The following is a 24,438-nucleotide window of genomic DNA, read 5'->3' on the forward strand; positions in this document are numbered from 1 at the left end:
TTCTGAGCATTTGAAAAACAAATTTATTCAGGTCATTTTCACATAAATCTGCAACCACGATACAAGAATTAAACAAGAATATGGAAGTGCAATGAAGGATACAAAGCTAGTGTATGAATAATTATAAATAACTTCTCAGAGAAAGATGCAAAGATTTTAAAAGCAAGGCTCCTTGAAAAAAAATGAAGTAAATATTAGAATTCCTTGCAAGAAGTTAGAGTGGCTCTTCACTAAATTTGTAACATTTGGTTGCTTATAAATTTCCTGACAGAAAACTGTTTATTTCAATTCAAGTTAAAATATGTAAGCACCTTTGTAGTATCTGGAATGTGAAAATGATGTTTTTGGTGTAAGGCACAGGATAGACCACTTATAAGAATATAGTACTTCAGTTATCTCCAACTAAACCTATGGGAAGGTACTAAAATGGTGACTGGGGAAAAATCAGTTTACCATTAAAAATCCCTTTGATCTAAATGTGAAATATTTGAATTAGAAACATTTTCTGCTATAGTCCAAATAAGGGCCTGCCAAAAAAAAGTGAAGAAAATCTATCTCTGTGTCATGCAGCTGGAAGGGGAAAGGATTAGTTTCTCGCAAAAAGATGTAGCCCATTAATTCCTCGTGTGTTCCAAAAACCACAAGAAAATCTTCCAAGCTGCCATGAATCTTCATGAATTAGTACCTTTCTTTGTTAGAACTGATCTTGGCAAAGTGAATCTTGGCTGAGGTCTGAATCCAAAAGTGTCAGATATTCCAGTTCACATCATATGTAACAGCAGATAACCTGCTTCCCTCCAATAAATGAAAACACAATTTTGTAACTGGAAACGCTGCTAAATGTGAGATAGTGGTCCTACGAAGTTGCTCGGCCCTATTCTTTGAGATGCCATCGTCATGCCATCAGCTTTCCTGACCCCCTGCTCTTCTCAGTAGTCACTGGCTCCGCAATACCAGCCCACAGTTTTTCCTGCTGCTACTAAAACACTTTTAAAAAGAAAGAAAAATTTCTACATATAAGCAAGCAAAGCTGCTTACACACATATCATGTGGATAGTTAAAGGTAGGTAGCCGTGTTGGTCTGTCGTAGTTGGGGAAAAAATTTAAAAATTCCTTCCAGTAGCACCTTAGAGACCAACTAAGTTTGTTATTGGTATGAGCTTCCGTGTGATTGCACACTTCTTCAGATACACTGAAACAGAAGTCACCAGACCCTTATATAGAGAGAGAGGGTGGGGAGGGGTATTACTCAGAAGGGTGGTGGGAATGGGTGATAGGTGTTGACGACTGTTAATGACTGCAATTGGTCTTACAGGAAAAAGCAAGGGGTGAGATGATTAAAAATAGCTTCATCATGTATAATGAGATAAGAATCCAATGTCTCTATTCAGACCCGGTCTCTCCATGGTTTTAAGTTTGGTAATAAGTTGCAATTCAGCAACTTCTCTTTCCAGTCTGTTTCTGAAATTCTTTTGTAATAAGGCAGCTGCTTTGAGATCTTGTATAGAATGTCCTGGGAGATTGAAGTGTTCTCCTACTGGTTTCTCTGTCTTGTGATTCCTGATGTCTGATTTATGTCCATTTATCCTTTGGCGTAGGGTTTGGCTTGTTTGTCCAATATAGAGAACTGAAGGGCACTGCTGGCATTTCATGGCATACACAATGTTAGAAGTTGAGCAATTAAATAGTCCTGAGATGGTATGTTTGATGTTGTTGGGGCCAGTAATGGTGTCATTCCCACCACCCTTCTGAGTAATACCCCTCCCCATATAAGGGTCTGGTGACTTCTGTTTCAGTGTATCTGAAGAAGTGTGCATGCACACGAAAGCTCATACCAATAACAAACTTAGTTGGTCTTGTAAGGTGCTACTGGAAGGAATTTTTTAATCATGTGGATAGCAATTGTTGTTGACGTATGAAAGGGTGTTGCTTATGTTCATGTGTGATATTGGACATATTACACATGGTAGGACTGGTGATTTCAACATCCACCAGAACTATCCAAGCTAAGGGGAACGCACTGGCAAGCAAAATAGGCAGAAGCAGGTCTTGTCAGCCTGGACAGACAGTGGTGTGGATGACAAATTTTTGTTTAAATTTGCAAAATAAATTGTAGTACTAAAAGTGGAGGAGCTTGAGCGTCTTCAAGACAATCTGAAACGCATATTCCAAGCCATTAAACATCTCCAAGAAATGGTTATTGAAAATGTCCTTATACAGTGGTACCTCGCAAGACGAATGCCTCGCAAGACAAAAAACTCGCTAGATGAAAGGGTTTTTTGTTTTTTGAGCTGCTTCACAAGACGATTTTCCCTATGGGCTTGCTTCGCAAGACGGAAACGTCTTGCAAGTTTGTTTCCTTTTTCTTAACACCGTTAATACAGTTGCGACGACTTCGAGGAGCAACTCATAGAACGCGGTGTGGTAGCCTTTTTTGAGGTTTTTAAAGACTTTGGTATTTTTGAAGCTTTTCCAAAACTTTCCCGACACCATGCTTCGCAAGACGAAAAAAATCGCAAGATGACAAAATTCGCGGAACGAATTAATTTCGTCTTGCGAGGCACCACTGTATTCCCCAAGCTTAATGTATATCACTTCTTTCATATTTAATGTATGGAATGCACTCAAAATGCAGCAAGTTTTAGTTCTAACAGCTAAAAAGCATGGCCAACAACTGAATATAGGGCCTTTCAGCAAGCTAGTCATGGGAAGGAAGACTCCCATCTGCTAGAAATTATTTCACAGTTTTGGGGGGTGAAGAAACCCATCTATTTCACTTTAGCCAAAGGAGGAATGATTCTTCTACCTCTAACAACCAATTTTCAATTTGGAATTATGATTTTCTTCACTTGAATTATTTACACGTTTGCCTGTGGAATCCTGCATATGGCAGGTATTATCATATAATACAGTACTGCATTATTTAGTATGCAGCCTACTGAATATCCTGCTAGTATGGTTTTTTTATATAAAAAAACCTTCATTCTTTCTGACTGCCTACAAGGTTTAAAACACAGTATTCATGGAGAACATCCATTAGCTCCTTGTGAATCAGTCTTTTAAGCCTTGTTTTGTGATGCTACCAAGCTATATTACTCCTAACCTTTTTTTTTTTAACCAATTAAAGTTTGCACTAAATAATGGAATATATTGAGAAATTCCACCTTTGTAAATAGACTTATTTTTTTCTGCCGAGTGTATAGATCAGCTTTAATCCAGGTTACCCAAATTCTATTAAGGGAGAATAGTTTCTAAATAATCATAATTTAAAATCTTTAGAGCTGTACGGAAAAAAAGAAGAAAATGTGCAAAGCAATCTGCAGCAAACATTGGAAATGGGTAATTCACTATCTCATATTTCTTCTGAAAAAATGGCTTGTCAAAATATCAATAGGCATCTGGTTTAAGAAGAAACTTGCCCAGTAATACGTCTAAAATGCAAATACTTTCATCTGAAAAGGTGTAATGAATAGCCATTGCTATACATGGAGCATGAACAGTTCTTAAAAAGTGAACAATACATTTTGTCCCAAGGATAGAAAATTATCATGCTGGGTGTTTAGCTCTGTTGGAAGTTTCATTTCCCCAGAGTTTGGTCCAGATTTTGCCCCATGACCACTGATTTTTCCTCCTCCTCCTTACTCTCAGTATTTATTATATGGCTGCAGACCAAATAATTAGTTCCATGACCCTTTGGACACCACTGCCCTGACCACTTGCCACATAGCAATAAACCTCCAAAGAAAATGAAAATGTAAAAAGCATAGTTTTGATATGGAGGGGTTGGAGTCTGTTGTTAAAAAAAAGTAAAATGTGTAAGATTCCATTGGGCATATATGAACCTAAAGTAACTCTTTGAATATCCTTTAAATTGTTCCTTAAGCTCATTCACAAATAGCGTACTGATTTTCCAGTAGTCAGAGAAAAGGCATTTCTGTGAATGGGTTAAAACTTCCTGTAGAATTTGAAATACTGTATATAAAGCACCAATCTTTCACTGTCCTCAAAAGTTGAACACATGAATTGAGTGACAACATTCATTCTGAAGGAGGTCTTAATGCTTCAGAGTCATTAAAATTCTTTTTGTATATACTCTGGTCCTTTTTTCGTTTTCGCTTTCAAAAGTTTTTACATCCTGTCTCAAGTTTATAAAATAATTTCACCTCAAAACCTTGGGCACCGTTGCATAAATTTTCTTTCATCTTAATACCTATTAAAGAGAAAAGAAGCAGTCGTTAAGTATAATATACATCAAGACAAAAGTACTAAATAGACCTTCAGATATCGTCGCTGGATTTAAAATTTAAGCAACATTAGCACAACACTTTTCCTCTGCTTAAACTGCTCCTATTGATTGACCTAAATGAGATGCAGTAAAAGACAAATCACTATTGACTGTACCCTTGCACAGGTCTCTAACATTAACAAGTCTTGTTAAGAGTTTAAACACTCGTGCACTTAGACAACATTTCATTACTTCCAAATGGAATTGTGCCAGGTTCTTAAAGAAAAGGGGCTGTTCCCCGAACGTTGTTTTAAATTATTTCTTAGCATAGTGAGAAGCTGTGACAAATTCCTCTTGCTGCTCTGCTAATGTCACTGTTGACCTCTTAAGAATCCTGCTGTTCTAGCTCTTGGGCTCTTAGAAACTCACACTTGCAAGAATTCATAAAAGCCTGTGGCGAGGCCTCTTAACTTGTTGATTCTGTAAACCAACTGCAACTTTGGGCTAGTGGTGACAAAAATAAGTTCAGTGGGTTTGTTTGGATGAATAAATATAATTGCCTATTCTTAGGGCTAGTACTGGTGCTGGTGTTCTCTAGAATGTGTTTAATAGCTCGTTCCTTAATGCAAGCTGAAGAATAAACATGGATATTGGAACAGGGGTATTAAAGACAAACGTTGCATTGTTATATATAGATGAGCTCATGCTAATTACTGAACACCAGAGTTGCAACTTCCTCTGAAGCACAGATCCCCACCCACAACAGATACCTCCATGCAACCATGTTAACAATCCTATCTCCCCAGGCACACATTTACATGGAAAAACAGTGAGACGAGATACAGTGACTCCCATAACTGCTAGGGGAAGTCCTGTCCAAAAGACCATTGGCAGTGCTATCAGTGTCAAACATAATTCATCTATTTATGCAAGTGTGGGCCTGGACGATGGACCAGACCAACTGTATATGGGCAATCCCCAAGGGGCTTGGTAAAACTAAAGTCAGCTTGGATTCGTTTGAACTTCCTTAGCAATGTTCTCTGGGTTTTTGTAAGGATGCTCTGTATGTGGAATGCATAAGCAGTATCCGGAAAGTTGTGTGAGCCAGAAATAACAGCTGACGCTTGCTAAGTCCTACTGCTGTAGGAATGTACAAATCCCTTTAAATCCTCAAAACAAGATTTCTAAAGAAGTATTTCAGAAAGAATCTGACTTGAGTGTCTTGCACTGGCAAGCAATTCAACACTTGCGTTACTCTTAAGTTCATTCTAGGCCATTCAATCTTACAGATTTTATGAAAAGCCAAAGGATAAAGCACATCATTTCACTATGAAGAGGTTCAAATCTGAAAACAAAACAACTGAGTCTAAGAAAAATGACATAAACAGGCCATGTTCATACATTATGGTAAACCATGGTTAATGGTTTACTGTTGACACTAAGATTGTTACTGCTTTGCTCCCCTGCGTCTGTATGAGTGGGAGCAACAAACTCCAATCCCTGACCTAGGATTACACAGGAAGCAGGGATCATGTTACAAAGAAACCAGGATCAAACCTCAAATTATCCATGGTTTGATTGGAGGAACACAAACCATGGTCCTTGATCTATTTGTAACACTGAGCCAGGGATTGTGCTCACAGTAACTATGATTTATTGTGATATATGAATACAGCCATTGTTACAATGACAGGAAGGGAAGCCTGCATTTTATAGAATGAGCCTTTTTAGTCAATAGCACTAAACTATATGTTAGGGACTATATATAGGGACTATATATATAACTATATATAGGGATGCGGGTGGCGCTGTGAGTTAAACCACAGAGCCTAGGGCTTGCCGATCAGAAGGTTGGCGGTTCGAATCCCCACGACAGGATGAGCTCCCGTTGTTTGGTCCCAGCTCCTGCCCACCTAGCAGTTCAAAAGCACGTCAAAGTGCAAGTAGATAAATAGGTACCGCTCCGGCAGGAAGGTAAACGGCGTTTCCATGTGCTGCTCTGGTTCGCCTGAAGCGGCTTAGTCATGCTGGCCACATGACCCGGAAGCTGTACGTCGGCTCCCTCGGCCAATAAAGCAAGATGAGCACCGCAACCCCAGAGTCGGCCACGACTGGACCTAATGGTCAGGGGTCCCTTTACCTTTTTATATGTTAGCATAATATGCACATAACTCAGAATCGTACAATTCCCCCCTCCAAAACATTGGAAGCATCTGCTCTCACTTTTAACTTAACCATAGTTCCCCGTTACATTTGAACTTAGGAATTCCAATTGATTTAAACAAGTGATGGTCATAAGCCATGGTTTGATCCTAGCTTGTTTGAACAAAGCCTAGTTTGAACTAGCCATTGACCCCCTGTGATATGAAAAGGAACTTTGTTAGTTTAAAAGCACAAATGAATGCTTCTTGAGCTCACCCTTCTACCAGATAAGAGGAGGAAAGGAGGGATTATGTGGTTTGGCATTATGTGGTTGAGATAAGACCAAAAAGTCTCATTCTATAAAATACATTCTGTGCAACACATTTTTGGAAAGAACATAAAAATGTGTAAACTTTTGGTGTAAAAATGTGTAAACAGGAAATTACTTACGGTGAAATTGTGCAGCCAGACGCATATGCATGGTGACCTGTATAACGGATATCGCAACGCACTACATTGTTGGAGTAGTCGGATTCTGGTACCAAGTAGCTCGGGTTTACACTAACCTGCAAAAGAAATGCATGCTGTACTTTGCAAGTTCATATGGTGATAATTATTATTATTATTAACTTTAAAATGTAATTTCCATACCTTTAAGATGTAATTTCCAGGTTTAACATCTGTGATATCAATCCATTGGCAGTCTATGTCAGCATTGTATGTGTCGTAACACCCCGGGCTCAATCCCTAAAATCAAAGTGTAGCAGGAAAGTGAAGTGAAAGTCTTAACTTTCTTTTTTATATATATATAAAAAGTACAATGTTGACAAATGCCAAAAAGCTTGCCTGGATAGTTAGCATTTCTCAGTGATTCATAACACCATACTGCCACCATTACTTCTATCAAAATGATTGCTCTCCTGCTATATGAATAGAATGACCCTTATAGAAAAGGTCTAAATTCTAGCAAAATAATTTTGCCTTCCAAAACAAACAAAAGATCCAGTATTTTCCCATTCAAAAGCAAAGGAGCCATTTTCATGAAAGACAAGGATATCAATGGCTGCTAGACACAATCACTATATTCTTCCCCCCACTATATTCTCCTCCCAGTTGTTGCAAGTCACAAGGACAGGACCTCTTTGTGAGCTTCCCATTAGGGTAACTTGGTAAAACAGGACTTAGGCTCTTTTCATGTCTCATTGTTATTTTGCTAGGTTAAAAGGGAGGCTTGACTTTAGGAAACATATTTTTGTCCTGAAATGACAGCTCCCCTTAAGCCATGAACTCGCAGCTCTTTGGGTCTACGTAATGTGTGCTGTTCAGTTCCTTTCCCTACCCTGAAATCATTCTGAGTGGTGCCTGGCTGCCCCTACGAAAAGTACAATGTTTTGCCACAGACTGTGTGTCACTTGGCAAGGGTTGCGTACTTGCTGCGGAAAGAAAGCTCATGGGTATACTGAGAGCTGGCAGCTATGCGCATTTTTTAAAAAATAGGATGCAGTCTTCATTTGCTGAGGAAAATACTTTGCAACAAGCACAGGTCTCAAAACAGCGGATGAAGCCACAAGAATTCTAAAAGAATTCATAGTAGCAATCAGATGCTATAATACTTTAGAGACTCAGCTAGCCAGTTTGCAGAAAAGTTAGGAAAGCATTCCAGGACCTAAATCTGTAGGGGCTCACAAGAAGGTAGTTGCCAGTTGCCTCTAAACTTAGTTGTACCCCTTGCAACCAATATAGGGATCAGAGCTGGAAGATATCTCAATGCATTGTCTGAAACTGGTTTGAAGTTCAGATTGTGATACCAGTTTCAACGTCATTATCCAAGAGATGGCATTTCTACATCTCTCCGTGAATACTGAATAAAAGACCTTAGTAAGAGCTTCGTGTCTTTCCATTACTGGCAGCCTGCCATGAGGGAGGGGAAACAGATTCCCTGAAGCCTATATGGTGCTGTTGTTTCAGGGTCAGTCAAGACTGATGTTTGAAATCCATCTATATTCTGACACCAAGAGATGAAAAATGATCAGTGACTACCTTACCTGCGTATGTGCTGTACACGCATACCTTCTATAGTATCCGTAATCGCAGGATGTATCTTCAAGACAAAAGCTTGCTTTGTGTCCTTCAGCTACCCTCCTTTGGGAGCTTGCTTCAAGCAAGTCATAATGGCTGAATTCATCCATACTGTGGTAGTGTCTGTTAAACCACAGGCAAACTTTTTTATTAAGTGTTAACCCAACAATCATAATAATAATAATAATAATAATAATAATAATAGTGGCCCAGCAAAACAACGTTGGCATAGAGCCTTACAATCGCTGTTTATTATTCCAAACTAATGGGCTAATATTTTGTTGCCCTATGATACTGTTCTTCATATAGTTTCATTATTCAACAATTATATTACAAATACAGCTCTTGAGAGTAAATTGTTGCATAGCATTTAGTTTGTTTAAAGACTAAGCAAAATTGTTGTTCCAAAATTTCCTGCTGCAAGAATTAAGAAGCATATGAGTGTCTATATCGTTCATCTGAATTAAAAAAGCTTACTTTGTATACTGTAAATTCCAAGGATACTATGGATTCTGATTCTTTTTCTATCAGCGGCCCCCAAGTATTTACGCAAAATATTTTGATATTTAAACTCCACTGTGTTAAATATGTTCTAGTTTTACACACATTGCCTTATTATGCTTCTGATTATTCATTGGTCATATTGTGAAAGGCCTATTCTGTTGCTACATTGTATTTCTCACAGTAGAGTAGCTGGAGGGGAAATAGATTCAGGTAGGTAGCTGTATTGATCTGACGCAGTCGAAATAAATTTAAAAATTGTGCAGTAGCACCTTAGAGACCAACTAAGTATGTTCTGGATATAAGCTTTTCTGTGTGTGCGCACTTCTTCAGATACCTTCTTGTGTGCATGCCCAGAACATACTTAGCTGGTCTCTAAGGTGCTACTGGACAATTTTTTATTTATTTGGAGGGGAAATAGGTTAACTTTAGACAGCCACCTCAACGTCTTCTCTCCACTGTATTTTCTTATTGTTGATTCCAACAGAAGATGGAATCAAGCAACATGTTTCAACACAAATGTCCCTCTTTGGGTCTAAAGCTGCCTTTGCAGGCCCTCCCAAGCTGATGTGAGTTGTGGTACCAAACATCTGGGGGCACCAGATTGGCAAAGGCAGGTCTAAAATCAACGAAGGTAATATTTGCCCTATGTGTGGCCTAAGCAGCTGAAAACCAAAGGCTACCTTCTGTTGTATGGCAGTCTTCAGATCACAGAAACCATACCTATATTAGCACATCTTTGAATCCTTCCCATATGCAGGAAATGCTCATTGAGTTAAAGAGCTCGGATACCAACATCACCTTGAGTCGACCAATTTCACCCACCTAACATTTCCACTGATTACTGAGTAAGTATGTTCTGAATGTCCAAAATGTATACATGGAAGATGAACAAGTTACGTTTTCCATCACATTGGAATAGCTCCTATTTATTTTCTACAGTGGAACCTCGGTTTTTGAACGTCTCGGAAGTCGAACGTTTCAGTTTACAAATGCCGAAAACCCGGAAGTAACTGCTTTGGTTTTTGACTGCTTTTTGGAAGTCGAATGGCTTCCGTTTTGAGTTTTCTGTAAGTAAATACTGCTGGAATTGAATGCTTTGGTTTTTGAACGTTTCGGAAGTCGAACAGTCTTCTGAAACGGATTGCGTTTGAAAACCGAGGTTCCACTGTATTCCTAAAGCAGGGTTGTAAACTTGAGTTCAGTGGGTAAGGGTTCGAGTCCTGCTATTTTCTGCATGGCAGCAAGAGCAGGGGAAGGGAGTGGAGTGGAGTGCTGGAAGCCACATCACAACAAACAAACAGCAAGTGAACATAATTGGAAAGTACCATACTGAGCCCTTCACTCACTGATGACAACTGTGCCACTCCCAAGAGTATCGTGGTCTGCTTGGCAAGAAATCCGAAGTGCCTTGGTTTTTCACTCTCTGGGGGAATCTCAGAAGCATTCTGTTATCATAGTCTCTGACATCCGACCTGTAAGCTGAGCTGCAAATATGTAAAACATATATGCGCATGAAATAGGCTTGAAATTGCTCGTTAAACACACTTTGCCTTATGGTGCAACATTTGTAGTTGAAACGATCTCTTGGGGATTTTTAGAAAATGCAACATAACGAGAGCTGAAGCTGCTTAACAATGTCCAATGTGGTATATATCAGTGTTTTCCCTTCTCTACAGACCCTCTCAGGTGTTAAGATTGGCAGAGGGGGCCCACCCTCTTGGTAGTTCCCCCACCCCTACTGGGAGAGGGGTAGACTGGGAGGGAGTTTTCTATGGCAACTCCTAAGCTGTGTAATTCCTTCCCCAGAGAGGAAGAAATCTTCATTGTGCAGTTTCCATTATATGCTGAAGATGTGCCTCTTTACCCTGACCTTTGACACCTGAAATATGTATTTTAGGAGCCACCCTATTCTACTGACTGTTATTGTTTTAACTGATTTTAATACTGTATTATTAAATTGTGGAAACCTGTCTTGAGACCTCATAGGTGAAAAAAAAATAACAATTTACTATTGTTACTACTACTACTACTATTCCATTTGCTATTAATGTTTATGTTTGACTCCTTTTTGATTATGCCCAGCACGTGCCAAGTTGAGGAGCATACCCAATTCCTCTCTTCAAATCAGAGGAAGTATGCATTAGTTCAATAATATATTTAGGAAAATATTTTTTAAAAACTAAGAAGTAGTAGGCCATGGCTGAACGTCAGATAAAACATATCCCATGCCTACTTTTTATTTACTGAACTTCTTTTTAACTTCCCTTGTTGGTGTCCTATGAAAAGTGGATTTTCTGTTGTTGCAATAGACCAAAATTTGCTTTGTGTACTGGGCCACCAAGTCCAAATCTTTTACCAGATTTTTTTGTGTCTGCTGAGTCAGAGTAGGTGTTGATTCCTCTTCCTGCTGATCATGTCCATGTGATCTCCACTTCCTTCCTCTCCTGCCAATTTCAGCAGAGTTTCTATATTTCCCCTTTAAAATGTCAACTAAGAATATGATGGAGTTGTGTAACATTAGCTAGCTATTTTTCTATCATCCTCAAGTACAATATATTCTTAATCAATTTGCTGGCACTACTGCAAGTGTAAAAAGCATATTGGCAAATCTTGGCTGGCATTGCTATGAACTAATTTTTGGAGGCTGTTTTGCATAACAATATTCCATCAGATCTAAAATACATATTTTTATATTAGTATCCTCACAGCCTCATCTTATGCATATTTACAAAGAAGTCTAACTGAGTTCAATGGAATTTTCTCCCTAGTAGATATGCATTGGTTGAAAAACCATGGAATAATAATAATAATAATAATAATCAGAAAGTAAATGGTTTATTAAGAGCTGATTGCAAATTGCAATCATCAAATAGCAAGATTTTGCCTTTTTTTTAAAAAAAAACCCCAACTTATTTCACAATTTGTAAACCATGTGTTCAAGGGGGACTTGTTTTCAAAAATTAGCGAAGCACTGACTTAATGAAAAACAGGCACTTCTTAAGGCAGTAATTCCCAAACAATAAGGGCATGGAAGCCTTGTAGTTTGGTCATCCAGCTCTCAGCAGAGGGTAATAGAAACAGTATGTTTCATCAACTGGAATGGAGGCAGAACTCTCTGCTACTTTTGAAATTAACTCCTCTTCCCTCTCGTTAAGCTGCCAGTGTGACATTGTGACATTTTTGTCAGCGTGTCCTGAACTGTGATGTAAAAGCCATGTTGTGGTTCCACACAAAGTTGGTCGTGCTTTGGTCCTATTGAAAGCAACGGTACTTTTTAAGGTAACAACAACCAACTTATCCCACCAATTTCAATGTGACATTCTGAATCTAATCTGGTGGGTGCCTCTTTTACAAACCCTCATTCTAAGACTCCAGATCTTCCCATCAGATTCAGTTAGGAATCCAGTGCCAACATAAACCAAGGGGCAGAAGTGACTCCTGTTTACCTTGCTAGGCAGTTCTCTTCAGCAGCGCACCTCAGATTGTACATGGAAGTCCTCTGCACATAAGTGGATGCTTGGATGTAGTACGGATCTGGTACCAAGTCTGGGAGACCTGCAGTGCATCATGCCACAACACACACACACACACACACACACACACACAGAGAGAGAGAGAGAGAGAGAGAGAGAGAGAGAGAGAGAGAAACAACTGATCAAGCCCAGAACATGTTTGCAAACTTCATTTTGCCTATCTTAGAGGAGTCACAAACTAAATCTTCCTAAACACTACATACAATCCACATCTCTCACACCCATGGGTGGTTAACAAGAACCAAGAGTCATTTTTCTCAAGATCAAAAGGGGGGGGGGGATATGAAAAGACAACGTGCCTTGCAGATTGGCAGATACTGTGAAACACAGCACTCTCCAAAGCAATTTTTCTCATAAATCTTCAAGGCATTCTTCCTCATAAGGATACCAGCTGAGGAGTACACTTAAATCTGCCAGATCAAAATACCAGAAATGTGTCCGACACTGTGGAGCTTTGCTCTTTGTTATATGGACCTGCAGCTATGCCGAAACAAATGATGCTGGCCATCCATTAGGCAGGTTGTGGTTTGAATTAACCCCGTTCAAAGAGCCTGAAGATGAAGGGCATCTTCCAGCCTTACTTTAAAGCAGAGAGACAGAGCATTGGTGCAAGTTTCCTTTGTTCTGGGAGTGGGGAAATTTGGCAGCAGGGGTGCTATAACCATAAGGCTTCTTTCTTCAAAGCGTGTAGTAGGGGTCTTAATTGATCCATGGTTCAGCCCCAGCAGTTTGCGCACAGGAGCAGATTTAATAATAACAGTGCCTCTGAGCATGCACAGAGAGCTTTTTTGATGGCTGGCAAGGGGGCTTGTGGGCTGGAGTTAAAATGTCAGTGCAGCAGTAGGACAGAACCCCACTCCCTCCAGCATAAAGGAAATGAACCACCGCTAAGATAACAGAACGTTTGTCCTGAAAAACCTTCCCACTCCAGCGCTCTGCACTGAATTGTATAAGCTGATTTGTGGGTTGTTGTTGTTTGTTTAACATTACTTTTTAAAGTACAGAGAAACAACCCTTGTTGAAAAAAAAGTTTCCAGTGAATAAGGGATATTCTCGTGCAGTAAATTCCAGGCTGACAACAACGCAGACACGGTGAGGGGCAAAGGGGGAGGGCTGGAACCAGATGGCGAATAACGGCAGTGGAGCCGGCCGCCTTGCCAAGCGCTCCGTGTTAAACGTGCCGTCTGGCGGGGAGGGCAGGATTTGCCACGTGGCTGCGTCGGGGTTGGGTTATTATTATTATTAACTGAATTTATATACCGCCCTATACCCGGATGTCTCAGGGCGGACGGCAGAACAAAATCAAAAGATAAAACCACAAAATATATACTCGAAATAAAAACAACGACCCCCTCCCCCCCCCAAAAAAACCCACCACGTTTTAAAAAGGGTGGTTGGGGCTTTTTTTGGAGGGCGACTGCTGTTGGCAGAGCAAGCGACCAACTCCACGTTTAAGTCCCTGCAGGGGCGCAATTCCTCGCCACACTTTCTCTCGGAGAGGCAGCGCCCGTCGCGTGGCAAACTGCGCGCTCTTACCGTACTGGAAGTAACCGGTGCCATAACCGGGCCGCTGTCGGCTGTCGGGCCGGGGCCGCTCGTACGTGTCGTAATAGTTATAGTACGGGTTGTCGTCGGAGTACTTGTACGGGTTGTAGGGGTCATCGCCCACCATGCGGTCTAAGCCGCGCGCCCGAGGGAAGTTGCTCAGAGGAGGCGCGCCGCTGCTGTTGCCCGGCCTGGAGGGGGCGCTGGCGAGGGGCGTTCGCCGAGAGCTGCTGCTGGCAGCGCCGTCTGCCCCGCGCCCCCTGTCGCCGGCGGGCTGCTGGTAGCCGGCTTGGAACCAGTGCTGCGCCTCGGGTCTCCGGGTGGTGCCGTCGGCGGCGACCGCTTGCGCCCTGCGCGGAGCGGTGCCATTGCCCCGGAGGAGCAACACGTGGCCGCCGTGCGCGGGCTGCTGGCTTGCGCGCCGCCGAGGCGGCTGGTACTGGGAGCCCACGCTGAGCAGACTGTATAGCTGCCCCTGGTTCTCCCACTGAATCCTTTGCCTCCACACGGCCGGCGGCGGCGGGTTCCTTGGCTGAGGCAGCGCGCCCGACGGCGCGCACAGCAGGCAGCTCCAATAGACGCACGCCTGCAGCTGGGCTACACGGAGCAGCAGCGGCGGCCGGGTGGAGAGGCGCATAGCGGCGGCGGCGGCGGCGAGTGGGGTACCCCTTGGCACCCCTGGGTCCTGGAAGGACCGTCCGAGCCAAACAACAGCCCGACGGCGAAGAAGCAGCTTTTGCAGGCGCCTGGGCGCTCTCTTCGTACACAGGTGGCAGATTTCCTCTTTGCAACAAGCGTCCCCTCTCCTCCTCTCCAAGATTGCTAAAAGGAATGCGCTCGGCGCGGGACTGAGCGAGCCGCCTCTCCCTCTTGCTTTTGCTGGTGTCTGGAATGAAGCGGCAGCGGAGGGAGGGAGGGAGGGGCGGAGGGTAGGTGGGTGGGAGGAGATGAGGGCTTTTTAAACTTTTCTGGCACGTTTGCAAAGTTACACAAGCCCATTCTGGCAGGCGGCTCCTGCGCTATTTGTTCGCGTAATGCGCTGCGAAACGTGCCGGCCCGACAGTTCCCGGCCCGTTAAACAAAACAACAACAAGAATCCTCTTTTCGCATCTCTGCCTTCTCCGTCAGGCTTCCAGCCTCGTGCACGCCTAAGGCTGCGTTGCCACCTTTGTTTGGCAAAAAGACAGGACCGGGCGAGACGGGGCGGTTGGTGAACCGTTGTTCTTCTTTCATCTGTTGCTGAAAGGGCTTCAACGCGTTACAGTCGAGCTCAGTTGGGCAAACACAGTCATGCGTTCGAGCCCCCAGTTGGGCAAAAGATTCCTGCATTGCAGGGGTTGGACTAGATAACCCTCGTGGTCCCTCCCAAATTCTATGATTCTACGATTACAGCCTAACAGGATGGTCCCTCTGGAACTGGTCACAGACACATGCGCGCGCACACACATGGATTTGTGAATCTGTCTGTGCTTGGCTACCCCGGGTTTAAATACAGGAATTTGCCATTCAAACACATTCATTTGGAGAGGATCCGTAACTTGGCACAAGGAGAAAGATAGAGGAGAAGGAGAAGACCTGAAGTACAGGACAAACAATACAGGACGTAGCGTTTTGCACTGAAATATGGGGCAATCTTGTATTATACAGGAAAGGGCAGGTGGCAGCCCTGCGCTACCGCTGGCTCTGATGGCCTAGACGGACAGGACCAGACAGCTTATCTACTAGGCGCTCGGTTCAGCAGGGGTCTCCCTCTCTCCACAATCTGCAGGCACCTCGCCATCCAGGGTTAACTGCATGCAGGCCTTTCGCTTCACTCAGACAAGTCAGGCTGCCAGGTGGCAAAGGAGTGCCAAAGTATGCAGAGAGAGAGAGAGAGAGAGGGAGAGAGAGAGATGTTATTAGATCGTCAGCCCAGCTAGAGAGACGAAAAAGCAGGCTAAGGGAGAGACGTGGGAGATGGCTCCGGTGAAAATACTTCCCAGAAAACATGTTTCGTTTCAACTGGAGCTCTGGCAAGGGAAACTTGGTGGCGGCTGCAGGGTGAAAAGGGGGCGGGGTAACGCCTGTAACGCCCTTTTCATTATAGCCCAAATCCTCCTCAAATAAACTCAGGCATACCAGGTTTTGTTTTCCTCTCTCCGAGTCACATGATGAGAACTCCACGTCTGGTGGAGAAGAGGCTCACTTCGAATCGAGTTCTCCCATGGGGAGGGCTGCTCATCACCCTGAGAATATCAACGGGGCAAAACGTAAGGTGTGGAGAAGAGGAGAAATTGGGTTCTCATTTCTCCATCCTTCTTTAGACAAAAGGGTTACTACCTCTGGATCTGAATCGAGATAACCTGACCCACCATGTAAAAGGTAAAGGGACCCTTGACCATTAGCTCCAGTCGTGGCCGACCTTGGGGTTGCGGCACTCATCTCGCTTTATTGGCTGAGGGAGCCGGCATACAGCTTCTGGGTCATGTGGCCAGCATGACTAAGCCACTTCTGGTGAATCAGAGCAGCACACGGGCACGCCGCTTACCTTCCCGCTGGAGCGGTACCTATTTATCTACTTGCACTTTGACGTGCTTTTGAACTGCTAGGTTGGCAGGAGCTGGGACCGAGCAACGGGAGCTCACCCCGTCATGGGGATTCGAACTGCTGACCTTCTGATCGGCAAGTCCTAGGCTCTGTGGTTTAACCCACAGCACCACCCATATACCTAGCTAGAATTTAGGTTAGGGGGTGGGGCAGGACACCCATCATCCTCTGTCATCATCCTCTGTCTGGCTCTGTTTAACAGATTCAGAATGAAATGTCTCTACAACAGTTGCTTTCTTTTGACCCCAAGGGCTTAGGAAAATCTTTCAAAATCTTTCTACGATTTCTACTTTTAGTTAAGTATTTTTATTTATTTACTTGAGGGGGGGCAGCTGTTAACACCCATGACCTGACTGCACTCCCGCCCCCACAAAGAGGGCAATTAAAAAACCTATTAAGTACAGACTCCAGATATTTTTGAAGTATCTGCATCAGGTTAAAGGATGTTTGTTAAGGAAATCGTTGAAAAGGGAATATTGCAGACCCCTCAGTATTCTCTAAGTTAAGCATACCCAGCTCCCACAACTGGTTATCATAAGGCTTGGTTTCCAGACTATCACCTTGGTAATTCTCCTCTGCACATGTTCGAGCTTGTAAATACCCTTCTTAAACTTTTGTGCCCAGAACTTGGCACAGAACTCTAGGTGGGGTTCAACCAAGGTAGAATAAAGGTTAAGGGACCCCTGACCATTAGGTCCAGTCACGGACCATTCTGGGGTTGTGGCCCTCATCTCGCTTTACAGGCCGAGGGAGCCGGCGTACAGCTTCCGGGTCATGTGGCCAGCATGACTAAGCCGCTTCGAGCGAACCAGAGCAGCGCACGGAAATGCCGTTTACCTTCCTGCCGGAGCGGTACCTATTTATCTACCTGCACTTTGACATGCTTTCGAACAGCTAGGTTGGGAGGAGCAGGGACCAAGCAATGGGAGCTCACCCCGTCACAGGGATTTGAACCACCGACCTTCTGCTCAGCAAGCCCTAGGCTCAGTGGTTTAGACCACAGCTCCAACCCTCAAGGTAGAATAGAATGAGACTATTGCTTTCCTTGATCTGGACACAACACTTCTGTTGATGCCCCCTAGATCCTGTTCACATGTACTGCTGTCAAACCAGGTGTCCCCCATCCTATATTTGTGAATCTGATTATTTCTGCCCAAGTGCAGATCCTTGGCATTTGTCCCTATTGAGATTTACCAGTATTTTATTAGTTTGGCCCCAGTTCTCCAATCGGTTAAGGTCATCTTGAATCCTGATTTTATCTTCTGAGATATTAGCTATCCCTCCTAGTTTCATGTCATCTGCAGATTCATTGAGCATCTCCTATATTCCTTCATCCATGTCATTTATAAAGATGTTGGACAAAACTGGGCCCAGGACAGAACCCCATGACACTCCATTTCCCCCCAGAATGACAATGAACCCTGGGTTTGGTCCATCAACCAGCTACAAATTCACCTAACAGTTACACTGTCAAGCCCACATTTTACCAACTTTTCTGCAAGAATATTTTCAGGGACTTTGTCAAGGCATTACTAAAATCAAGATATACTACATCCACAGCATCCCCCTGATCCACCAAGCTTGCATCTCTATTAGAGAAAACAGCTTAATCTGGCATTCACCTAACAGTTACACTGTCAAGCCCACATTTTACCAACTTTTCTGCAAGAATATTTTCAGGGACTTTGTCAAGGCATTATTAAAATCAAGATACACTACATCCACAGCATCCCCCTGATCCACCAAGCTTGCATCTCTATTAGAGAAAACAGCTTAATCTGGCATGACTTGCTCTGGAGAAAGCCATGGTAGCTCTTAGTAATTACAGCATACTTTTCACGTGATAGCAGAAAAGGTGGGAGTTTTGGTCCTAATTAAATAGGCAAGTGTTTTGGTTCTAACTAAAAAGTAACACAAAGTTCTTGTCTTGATCAACTTAAAATGCAGGGGCGATGAGGCTTCGTAGAATCTGAGTGCACAGTGTATAGGGGAGTTGGGCACAAACTATTCCATTTCAACAGAGGGAGCCAACTGAACCTGCAAATGCCAGTATTCCAGACAAAATGGAAACTTTTGAGCCAAGTTTACACTGGGGTGACTGAGAACAGAGAATGGAGCTCTTTGGCAGCACCCCTCTCCTGTCTGCAGTTTGAAAGCATGCAGGTGTGAGCACTTACCCCTTGCATCTCACCCACAATGTGCTATTTTATATGCTGCACTGGAGCCACTCTGCTCCTTTCCTTGGTCAGCCTCACCTCTATTTTGCATATCTGGAAACCTTACTTGGAAAATCAATACAACCCAGGCGGTTAAGAAAGCCCAACAGAGACTCCATCTCCTCAGAGTATTGCAAAAGAATGATGTCCATCAACATTTGATGATCTCCTTCTACCGATCCACAATAGAAAGTGTCCTTTCATACTGCATCACGGTGTGATACGCTGGTTTGACATCAACAGATAGGAAGTGCGTACAGAGAGTGGTGGATACAGCACAAGATATTATGGGCTGTCCCGTGAATCCGCTGGATGGAATTACGGAAGAACATTGCCTCAGGAGAGTGAGGGAAATTCTCAGGGATGATTCACACCCTGGCCGGCACTTTCTTGATCTCCTGCCCTCGGGCAGAAGATATAGTAGCACGATTAGTTGCACCAACCGGGTAAAGAACAGCTTCTATCCGCGGGCTGTTAGGCTGCTGAATGAAAAGATAACAAAAGGGCAACTGACTTTTGGGTTTGGTGGGTGTGCGTCAATAAACGAGGGGAATTAAGACTAAGAGAGCTGAGTGGGGGGTGCTTGTGTAATCTCACTGTATACAAGTTGTACAAGTGACAATAAAGTATTTCAATTTCAGTTGTTACTGCTGCTTCATTATGAAGCAAGGGATTTCACGCAGCCTAATGTCATAGTCCCGTGCTGCCAACTACGGCAGAGATCAGTGGAGGCAGAAGCCCCCCAACCAGCCGAGTCTCAGGGGGGTACTTGCCTGGAGGCAGAGTCCATATACAGCCTCAGCCCAGTCCTAAGGTCAGGAGTATCTCACTTCACATAGTCAGACAATCCGGGGGTCAAGAACACCGAAGGTCCAAGGTCGCAAAAAGCAGCAAGGTCTGCCCAGGAATGACGAATGTTGTTTCCAGCAACTGACTGAGGCTGGAAACCCTGCTTAAGAAAGCTGGAGCCCGCTGGTTCACATCAGGAGCAAGAAGGCTGGTGAGCAGCAAGTGGAGTCACTTCACCTTCTGCTCCTTCAAGCTGCTGCTCAGCAAGCGAAGCCGACTCCTGACCCAAGACACCTAAATGCGGATGCATGATAATGCTCTTAGCCAGGGCCAGATTTAGGTTTGATGAGGCCCTAAGCTACTGAAGGTAATGGGGCCCTTTATCTGTCCAGCTGTCCTTCGTTCACAACAAATTATTGCTCTTTTTTGTGTATATGCTATATGGTAATTTATGGACCTAATAGGTATCTAAAGCCATTGGCACATGCAGAATGTAGTCACCCTATATAGAGAAATGAGCAAACTATTGATATTTTAGGGAGCTGGCTAGCAGGCGGGGCCCATTACTTACATCATAGGAGCCTACACTTCACAAAACACTGTTGCTCTATGTAGGTTTTATTTTACTTGTTTTTTATCTTAGATTTTGGAAATGTACATTCAGTTTTCTTTTCCTTTAATTTTTTTGGGGGCCCCCAAGAGAGTGGGGCCTTAAGCTATAGCTTGTTTAGCTTATACATAAATCTGGCAGTGCTCTTAGCTATCGTCAGCTATACAGTGGTACCTCAGGTTAAGTACTTAATTCGTTCCTGAGGTCCGTTCTTAACCTGAAACTGTTCTTAACCTGAAGACCACTTTAGCTAATGGGGCCTCCTGCTGCCGCTGCGCCGCCGGAGCACGATTTCTGTTCTCATCCTGAAGCAAAGTTCTTAACCTGAAGCACTATTTCTGGGTTAGCGGAGTCTGTAACCTAAAGCGTATGTAACCTGAAGCATATGTAACCTGAGGTACCACTGAATAGTCAACAACCATTTTGTGTGGGGTTTCCATTCCTGGCTCCCCAAGTGTGTCAGCGAAGTGCGTAGAAGCGCACCCCACCCTGTTACACCCCTGCCCTTTTTGTGACATGTTGATTGGCGCTTTCTAGCACTTCTGGCTTCTGCACCGCGCACGTGTACACAATGGCTACTTGCCCAGTCAGGAGCGGGTGACAGTTGTGGCCCATTGGGTCAGGCTCCAAGACCCCCGGGAGCGGTGTCTATTCAGGCGGCCAGCTGTTGGGATATGCCCTGGCCAGCCACATGGCACATTGGAAGTTCCTGCCAGCCACCAATTTGAATTCTGACCAATCTGGCCATGCCAGAGGGGAGGGGCCTGGGAGCAGACCAGAGTGTAGCAGTCTTCACTCTGGTCTGCTCCCAACCTTAAATGCTACTTGCACCATCACAGTCTTTTGGAAGTGCATTAGCTGGTTGCTGCCTGTAACCAGGTTCTTATTTTCTGGGTTTTTTTTAATAAGATATTTATTAAGGTTTTTTAAAAAATATTACAATAGAAATGAAAAAGAAAAGAGAAAAATACAAAATAAAAACAGTTAAAAACACACATATTTTCAGTTACTTATTTTCCTTTAGCTTGTTTCCTGGACCTCCTCGTACCTCCCTTTTTTGTATTCCACTTCGATTTATTGGTTCAGCAAATCCTTACCATTAGATTTTAACCCATTTATAACCCTTTTTTTCATATTCCCTTAAAGCATTACAGCTAGAAACCGCTTAATTACTATCCAACATCATTCTATCATTCATTAATTTTACAATATTTCTGTAAATAGTCTTTAAATTTCTTCTTTTCTTATTTTCTGCACTTACTGCAGTAGGAAAATCAGAAACCCTTCTTGATGGTTGAACCCTTCTTGCTATTAATTTGATGGTAATAATAATAATAATAATAATAATAATAATAATAATAATTTATTTATACCCCGCCCATCTGGCTGGGTTTCCCCAGCCACTCTGGGCTGCTCCCAACAGAATAATAATAATAATACAGTGGCACCTTGGGGTACATACGCTTCAGGTTATGTATGCTTCAGGTTACAGACTCTGCTAACCCAGAAATAGTACCTTGGGTTAAGAACTTTGCTTCAGGATGAGAATAGAAATCATGCTCCGGTGGTGCGGCAGCAGTGGGAGGCCCCATTAGCTAAAGTGGTGCTTCAGGTTAAGAACAGTTTCAGGTTAAGAACAGACCTCCGGAACGAATTAAGTACTTAACCCAAGGTACCACAATAATAATAATAATAATAATAATAATAATAATAATAATAATGCAATAAAACATCAAATATAAAAAACTTCCCTAAGCAGGGCTGCCTTCAGACGTCTTCTAAAAGTCAGATGTACACTACACAGTTAAATAAGCACTATCCTATTCTAATATATTGCTTTCAATAAGTGTGAATACTCCCGTTTGTGGCATGTATACTGACTGCAGAGATTGCCTTGGATTATTTTCAGATACAGCATCACACGTCCCTAAAACTTTTCCATTGCGGTTACTTGGTTTTGTTCTTCACCCTGTGTCCCTAAGAGCAGCAAACAATGAAAAAGTCAGAGGAAAATGGAAAAGTCTGGAAAAGCTGGAAAACATAGCCATGAATCAAAGGAGCCCTCTGTCTTTCTAATCTTCACATAAATCTCACTAGCTTCACAAATAGCTTGTTGTTTCCCAATGTGTGATATTAGAAAATGTTTCCACACACTATGGGAATCCTGCCATAACTTTTTGTGACTTTCCTGATGACTTTACTGTTTTTATGAAAACGAAGAAAGCATGAACTGAGGACACTGCTGCCCACTAATCGGAAGAGCACATTTTTATCATCCCCCCCCCCATGTCCTTTGTGTGATGTGCTTTTAATTAATATGGACTTTGTGAGTCACAACAGTGCTAGGTCAACAATCCTGAAGACTGAAGTATTCTAGTGGAGATTGGGTTTATTTGTTCATGCAGTGCTTCTAATCTTTGTGGAGTGTTGCCAGTTGGAAGGAAATAGGCTTACTAGAACTTAGTATAGAAATCGCATCGCCTGCTGTATTTACATAATGAGATGCTTAATGCCAAAATCAGATCAGACTCAACCTGACCACTGCCACCACCACGATGCTCAGAAGAGCCAACCAATGGTGGATTGTGCTTTCCATATATCTCCAAGGAGATCATATGTGACTGGCTTCCTAGTGTCTGGGGCAGAAGAGTGTCTTTGGTGCCAACCCTCTGGCATCATGCGCACATGGAAGTGATCACAAGAATCAGGGAGTCACAGGCATCTACTGATGAAGGTAAAGGTAAAGGTAAGGGGACCCCTGACCATTAGGTCCAGTCGTGGCCGACTCTGGGGTTGCAGCACTCATCTCGCTTTATTGGCTGAGGGAGCCGGCATACAGCTTCCAGGTCATGTGGCCAGCATGACAAAGCCACTTCTGGCGAACCAGAGCAGCACACGGAAATGCCTTTACCTTCCCGCCCGAGCGGTACCTATTTATTTACTTGCACTTTGATGTGCTTTCGAACTGCTAGGTTGGCAGGAGCAGGGACTGAGCAACGGGAGCTCACCCCGTCACGGGGATTTGAACCACCAACCTTCTGATCGGCAAGTCCTAGGCTCTGTGGTTTAACCCACAGCGCCACCTGCGTCTCACTGATGAAGGTATCTGTGGATAAATGCAAGGTTTGTCTGTACAGCCAAGTCACTTTCCCTAAGAGTGATGAGGTATTGCAACACGTTCTCCTCCTAGGTGTGAGGAGAACGCAAGGCTTCAAAGGAGGGCTATGCCCTGGAGTAGTAGTAGTAGTAGTAATACTTTTTTATTTATACCCTGCCCATCTGACTGGGTTTCCCCAGCCACTCCAGGTGGCCCCAACACAATATTTAAAAAGCAACAAAACATTAAACACTCCCCTAAACAGGGCTGCCTTCAGATGCCTTCTAAAAGTCAGATAGTTGTATATTTCCTTGACATCTGATGGAAGGGCATTCCACAGGGCGGGTGCCACTACCAAGAAGGCCCTCTTCCTGGTTCCCTGCAACCTCAATTCTCGCCAGGAGGGAACCGCCAGAAGGCCCTCAGTGCTGGACCTCAGTGTCCGGGCTGAACGATGGGGATGGAGACACTCCTTCAGGTATACTGGGCCGAGGCCATTTAGGGCTTTAAAGGTCAGCACACTTTGAATTGTGCTCTGAAATGTACTGGGAGCCAATGTAGGTCTTTCAGGACCGGTGGCCACTCCCAGTCACCAGTCTAGTTACACTGGAGTCAGATATATATCATCACTATGCTGGTAGAACAGCTGCTACATCATATTTATTGATTCGGTCATTGATTCAGACATTTATATCTCACTTGAAGACCCCTCTGCCCCTTGGATTTGGCACACCTGATCTGGCCCCCCCATACTTTTAGAGGTAGCTAATGAATTCTACTTTAGATGCAGTGACTAATTGGTCACTTAAAGAGTAACTAAACACTCCCATTAGAAAAGGAGCCACCACTTCCGACAGACTTACAGTTTGCATCTGGAACTAATCAACAAGACAAAGACACTGATCTACCAGTGGATCTGGATCTACACTGATTGTAAAAACACTAAAAACAAAACAAAACCCCGTAATATAGCTCTCAATGCAATTTTCCATTGATGAATGGATGGCCACGCTACAGTGCCCTCCGGTGTCACATTTTTATAATGCATTTTTAATGTTATAACTGATCGGTGTAGATTTGCCCTCAGTCTATGTTTCAATACCCTGTTGCAC

At 43.3% G+C, this 24,438-nt stretch overlaps 1 protein-coding gene across 2 annotated transcripts; it reads right to left on the reverse strand.

Moving 5' to 3' along the window:
• On the reverse strand, positions 1 to 14,932 carry LOX (lysyl oxidase; the record flags this gene model as incomplete). 2 transcript variants are annotated; one of them, XM_080972947.1, is made up of 7 exons in its annotated part: positions 14,020 to 14,930; positions 12,397 to 12,505; positions 10,297 to 10,434; positions 8,413 to 8,569; positions 7,019 to 7,114; positions 6,818 to 6,933; positions 1 to 4,210 (listed from the first exon to the last, which is right to left on the reverse strand). In XM_080972947.1, the coding sequence occupies exons 1-7, from the start codon at positions 14,663 to 14,665 to the stop codon at positions 4,204 to 4,206; spliced, it is 1,269 nt and encodes a 422-aa protein (XP_080829073.1). In that variant the 5' UTR covers positions 14,666 to 14,930. The 2 variants fall into 2 exon arrangements, with proteins under 2 accessions (XP_080829073.1, XP_080829074.1); XM_080972948.1 differs by lacking the exon at positions 1 to 4,210 and having other exon boundaries at positions 6,814 to 6,933; positions 14,020 to 14,932.
• Positions 14,933 to 24,438: the final 9,506 nt, after the last annotated feature.

This window comes from Podarcis pityusensis (assembly GCF_964106645.2).
Source record: "Podarcis pityusensis genome assembly, chromosome: 11".
NCBI lineage: Eukaryota > Metazoa > Chordata > Lepidosauria > Squamata > Lacertidae > Podarcis > Podarcis pityusensis.